Here is a 6386-nt window from a genome sequence, read left to right on the forward strand (position 1 = left end):
TGGAAAACCAAAAAAAGCGAGTAGACCCGAGGCGAGTCGAGTAGATACCACGCAGTGGAAAACCGCCATAAATGGGTCATGTAACGCTAAATTAAACCATATCCATATAAACAGCATTGCAGCGGATGCGAGGACATTAGCACCGGTGCGTCCTAGAGGAGCTAACAGCTAACAGCTAACAGCACTGCTCACTGCTGTTGTCTGAATAACAACAGACGGGACCAAATGTTGCGTTTACTGGTAAACTGGTAAACCTTGAGACCAACGTTTAACCGAGTGCTATCTGTTGAGTTTTCCTCCCGTTACTCTGTCCTCTGTGACTGTCTACATCTAGAAACTAAGCTGCACGGGGTGCAGGAACAGCTGATTGGCTCATGATCAGACGGTAGGAGCGGTAGATGGGCTATGCAAAAAACCCGGAGCGTTCTATGAAATGACGCTTTAAAAAAAATAATCGCTCGATCACGCAAATTTGATCGTGGTAATCGTGATCGCGATTTAAAATTTGATTAATTGTGCAGCCCAATGTGAAACAAACAAGTTCCGCCCAGTGTTTGTCTATAAATTGCCTCACTAATCCAACTAAAATAATTTGTTACACATTAACATGCTTTATAACAGTACATTATGATTTAAATCGTCGAAATGTGATAGTTGTGGTTGTCTGCTGTATTTGGGCTTGTAACAAATGCATTCTCATTAACAGTTGTATATTTTAATACATGTTTGGTGATGTACAGACAATCTTTGAGTGATAAGAAATGATAACATAAAGTAAACTGAAAGCTATGTTATGGTCATGGTAAGTGTACTGAGGGTCCAGTAAGTGGAACTTGAGTTAGGATGGTTTTGTCGAGGTACATTGCTGTTTCTATAACAGCCTGACCAATAAAGGACTTTTAAGGCCGATACCAGTACAAATATTTGATTTAAAAATCTGATATTCCGAACAGTTTATCAGTCGATATATATATTTTTTTTAAATCCAGAAACGAGCAGCAAAAAAAACAGATGAGTTATTTGTGTTAGTTTGATTATGACAATTTGTTTTATTGTCAACAGAACAGAGGGATATCAAATATTAAAGTTCTGATAAATAAAATGTATTAAAATACAAACTTAAGATACGAAACTTAAAGTCCTTTTGAACAAAAACACGTTAACAAAAACAAATCAGTGTTGCCAACAGGGACGTTGTGGAGCGCCCTCTGGTGGACAAACTATGCAACGCCAACGCTTATAACATAACACACAAAAAATGCAGTTTTTATTTTATTTTTTACAAATTTATTTATTCGAATAATTTTTCTTACTGACAAACAATGCCAAAGCAAAAAAGACGTAAAAAAAAAAAGGCGGACAATGGCGATACCGATAGATCGGGAAATGCCTAAAATCGGCCCATAAAATCGGCCCGCTGATATATTGGTCGGGCTCTAGTTTCTATGTACCTTCATGCGTAAACAACACTGAGCTCCTCCAGCACATTCCCTTTCCTGAATAGGTTTGAAAGTTTATTCGAATTAAAAGATGATTAAGCACAGTGTGAAACGAACAGGAAAATACTTAGAACACAACACAATCAATATAGGGACTGCACAAATATCTGGAAACGTGTCCGGTTAGAGTACAGAGAACACGTGGAGTTACATTCATTGTGACATTATTGATCCTGCAAAGAACATTTCTTTTTCCACATGTTGAAATGATCTTTTGCAAAACAACTATTACTACAAATAACACTGAATGTAGAACTGAAAAGGTAACTGATAAGTTGTCAACTATGAAATGAATCGCCAAGTATTTTGTTAATCAGTTTAATTCATTTTTAATTAAATCAAGTAAAAGATTCACTGGCCTACTGTACTGTCACCGTGTGACAGGTTACTAGATAACACAGACAATGTTTTCTAGTTTCTTCACTATGTGACAGTAACCCAAATATCTTTGAGTTGTGGACAAAACAAGACATTTGAGGATGTCATCTTGGGCTTTGGGAAACATCATTTTTAGACCAAACATTTAAGCAGTCAATCTAAAGAAGACAAGAAGAAGATGAATTGATAATGAAAATAGTTTAAGACCTGCCTGAATCCAATAGAAATCTACTGTATATGTGCAATTTGTAACAGATATCAGTGTTAGTTTAGAGCTCCCTCTGTAGTCCATCAAAGAGACTGTTATCTTCTATTCACACGAGTATTTGTGCAGCTGTCTAAGTCACCTGTATCACTGTGTTGACTCACAGAACAAAAATACACTCCACTGTCCTCAGGCAGCAGCTTCTCCACCGTCAGAGATCCAGTCAGAGCATCGCTCTTTGTTGCTGGAAATTTCTCCTCATTGAAGCCACTTTCATATTTATGTGGGGGAGTTGGAGTCGTGAAAACAATTTGCTTCATTCCCTCCCTTGGCAGCTGTCTGTACCAGTACATCTGGAAAAACGTAGCATCCTTAGTGTGACTGCAGTTCATTGTGGCCGATTGACCCTCGGCCCTCCACAGCAGAGGGCTCTGGGTCACATCACTGCCATCGATTAGACCTGTGAAGGTAAAAAATACAAAATAAAACTTTGACCTCATGTTCCAGGACCACCAACAGTCAGTATGTTCAGCATCAACTCATTAGTAGCATGGAAAGCTAAAGCAGCAGCTCCTCCTCTTGTTCATTAGCATCCTATGTACAGTACCTACAATCCAGAGCAGAGCTGCGGAGACTGGGATCAGACCTGCTGTCATCATGATTGTGTTGTGAGCAGAATGAACTCGGAGACCAGAGTCACTGTCAGTCTGCGTGATGGGAGGTCTTACAGCAGAGTAGGGGCGTCGATCACAAAGTTATCACAATACAGTGATACAGCGATTCTTTGGTCAACCATATGATATTTGCTGGTATCTTACTGTAAAGTGTGTCACGATGCACATTCAATTCAGGGGCCTGCAATCAATATAAGACAATATCGTAACCCTATTTAACCCTGTTGCCTTTTAAAGGCAATTTAAATATTAAAACTGCAAGCAATGTTAGACAGGCCCTCGCTAATGTGCGCGTGTTTTGTGAAAATCTTTAGCCAGGATCGCGGAGTGGTCGACTACAAGCAAATAACCACAAAACACTTTTTCCCTGCCAGGATAAATTGTCCATTTACCCTGTCACAAAATACAGTACGGATGTGTTCGACAGGCTCCACTGTCAACACACCCAAACGCCGTGCTCCGCTAAAACAAATGTGTGTAAACTGTAAAGTACACTCTCCTTTACAGACAAACCGGAAGCCGTACCTGCTAGAATATATATCTCTTTATTCCCCACAGAATACAGCAAAGCAAACAGCATGCAACAGACATGCACTCCATACGTGATGCATAGTATACACTACTTCAGAGCTCTTACCTTGACACAGGACTGGAGAGCCTGCTGCGAGTCGCGTACGAGACGTCCAGCTACGTTGATGCGGGCCCTGCCGGACTGATGGCTCTCCAGTCGGCGCTCGTGTCCTAATAATTAGTCAGTTTTATAACCTGGATCTTCCAGGCTTTTAAAATAATAAACTATTCTTGGAGAATCTAAAATGAAAGTGTTTTTTTTACAGGTGATATGTATTTTCACTTTGCATTGATCGTATTGGATTGTTGATCGATCTGGATCTGGGTTGATATATCTTTACACCCCTACAGCACAGATATGAAGAGTTATAGATGGAGATGATGCTGTATGATGCAATGTTCTGTGATTGTACTTGAGGTCCCTCTACTGTACAGCAGATAGAAAGACTCACTAATAGAGCCAACAGTGCTGCACTGGGGTTTTTGTTCAGCTGTTGAATGGGTCTGTATCACTGTGTTCACTCACAGCACAGAAATACAAGCCTTTATCTCCAGGCTCCAGATTCTTCACTGTGAATGTCCCACTCTCAGCGTCAGGCTTGGTGGTTGAGAATTTCTCTTCATTAAAGCCTGGTTCAAAGTTAGGTTTGCTGTCTTTAATAGTGAGCACTATTTGTTTCATTGTTTCTCCTGGCAGCTGTCTGTACCAGTACATCTGGTAATAGGTGCCACCCTTGGTGTGGCTGCAGCTTATTGTTGCACTGTCGGCCTTGTTTTTCCACAGTATGTCCGTCTGGGTGACATCACTCCCATCAATTAGACCTGTGTGTTTAGCAGTTAACTGGTTAGTAGTTTACAGTAGACTGCTTTAAATTATTTGTCTTAAAATACTGTAACAATGCAAACAATGAGTTCTTAATGTACTATTCACCTTGTATCCAGAGTAGTGATATTAAAAAGCTGAGGCGTCCGTGTTTGATGATGTCCATGTTCTAAAACTGAGAGTGTCATACGTGTCTGTCGCTGTGCTTCCAGAGATATGAAGAGCTGCATGTGGGAGTGTCTCTGCAGAGTGTGACCTTCTCTGATCCTGTTGGCTGCTCTGTCAACACCCACATGGTGAATCAAAGTGGAACTGAGTATTTGTGGTCCTCGGGGTCCCCCTACAGTACATGAAACAATTGTAATAGTTATGCTAATGGTGCACTGGGGTTTTTGTTCAGCTATTGAATTTTATTTATTTGTTTGAAGAAAAAATTTTCCCATTTTCACTCACTATGCCACTAGTAGAGGCTTTGGGAGGCGGATGTGCGCATGCGCATCATTGAGAACACAAGACAAAGTAAGAATGCAAAACAGAACATGGCATAATAATAATTTTTTATAGCCCTACTTCAGGCTCCAGATTGTTCACCGTGAATGTCCCACTATCGGCGTCAGTCTTGGTGGCTGAGACTTTCTCTTTGCTGAAAACTCCAAAATCATGATTGTTGTTGCCCGTCATTAGTTTCAGTGTTTCTCTTGGTAGCTGTCTGTACATCTGGAAGTAGGCAGATCCCTTGCTGTTGCTGGAGTTCATTGTTGCAATTTCACCCTTGTTTTTCCCCAGTATGGAGGTCTGGGTCACATCACTCCTACTAGGTCCTGTGTGTAGATTAGAAAGTTATCAGTTTATAAACTTTCACTCAGCCTTGCGTTATCGGAGTTCACTTTCAACAATATGATATGGATCATATCACTTAAAATTAGAGCAAAAACCCGAAAAAGAAATTCTATGAAAATTTGTTCATAGTTGATTTTATTGTGGATTATCTGTAGTCCACAGCAAAAAAGATTGACACTGTAAGGAGGTATTGTTTGATGATCATGATGATACCCATGTTCTGTTAGATAAACTACAAGTCTCAAGTAGAGACATGAAGAGTCAAGGTAGTGTGGCATTGCATTAAAGGTCCTATGGCATGAAAATCACTTTGAGTTTTTTTAACATTACTATGACTTCCCCCGGCCGGCCTATGGTCCCCCAGTGGCTAGAAATGGCCATATATGTAAACCGAGCCCTGGGTATCCTGCTCTGCCTTTGAGAAAATGAAGGCTTTCTCCTTATGACTTCATAAGGGGAAGGGTTATGGCACTCATGAGGAGAGACATCATGGCTTTCAAACGAGACAAAATGGCAGTTGGTCAAGGCCATACCCCCACCCCCAACCTTCTCCCCCCTCACCCTCCTCAAAAGCTACAGACTCAGAAAGGACACATACTAAGGACAGCTCATTGTAGGACTGGCTCTAGTGGTTGTAATTCTACACCAAGGCTGAATTTTAGAAAAGAGACTTCAGCTACAGTATTACCGTACGTACACACCGCCACTGAAAAGGACGCTTGTCTAAAAGTACAGGGAAGCGTTGGCCGCTCTGACGTAGCGGCGTTCTCTGTCCGACCGGGAAAAGCACACGCAGCCACGGCCAATACACGGACACTAGAAACCTTTTTATAAATTACATACTGACAGAAGTTGTATTGTTAATTGGTCACAGCGGGGTCTGTTAGCAGTTAGCTCGCTCGTTAGCCGCTGAGCCGTAGCGGCGTACAGGCAGAGCGAGCAGCCGCCGGATTAAGCTAGTGACCCGTGCAGGATTCACTGTGAGCGGACCATTAGAGACAATGTGACCGGCAGGTAACGTTAACTGGTCCCTATGTACAAACAACTTTACATCATAAACAATGGGTAACCCAGCAACGGCGATTATGAGCTTGTCCTCAGATTGAATGTTTTGGTAGGAACGAAAGTTTACATCGTTTTTTCTCCGGACGTCTATATTCCGATTGGCGGCTGGCGTTAGCCGATGCTTGCCACTGAACCGCGTCATAGCTCATTACCATAAAATTGAGAGCTGAGAGAAGCCGGCTTCCATTGAAAATTAATGACTTCCGGTAACTTTAGACGCTCAAGTCGGTGGCGGTGGGAAAATACGGTTAGGGGACCACTAAGGTCTATATAAAAGAAACTTCAGATACAGTATTAAGAGACCACTAAGGTCTATATAAAAGAGACTTCAG

General features: G+C 41.5%; 1 long non-coding RNA gene and 2 gene segments (V, D, J or C); 1 reads left to right on the top strand and 2 right to left on the bottom strand.

Moving 5' to 3' along the window:
• The window catches only part of LOC117935526, a 47764-nt gene extending 44954 nt beyond the window's left edge, over window positions 1-2810 (bottom strand). Inside the window, 2 exon segments of the V gene segment in view lie at window positions 2225-2542; window positions 2694-2810. Of these exon segments, the coding sequence occupies window positions 2225-2474 (250 nt within the window).
• LOC117935542 overlaps window positions 1-6386 on the top strand; it is a 12700-nt gene that overhangs the window by 4535 nt on the left and 1779 nt on the right. The window lies entirely within an intron of this gene.
• LOC117935533 lies at window positions 3715-4532 on the bottom strand. The segment is given in 2 exon segments: window positions 3715-4148; window positions 4258-4532. Coding segments are annotated over 2 exon segments (393 nt in total).

Source organism: Etheostoma cragini, chromosome 20 (genome assembly GCF_013103735.1).
Source record: "Etheostoma cragini isolate CJK2018 chromosome 20, CSU_Ecrag_1.0, whole genome shotgun sequence".
Classification (NCBI taxonomy): domain Eukaryota; kingdom Metazoa; phylum Chordata; class Actinopteri; order Perciformes; family Percidae; genus Etheostoma; species Etheostoma cragini.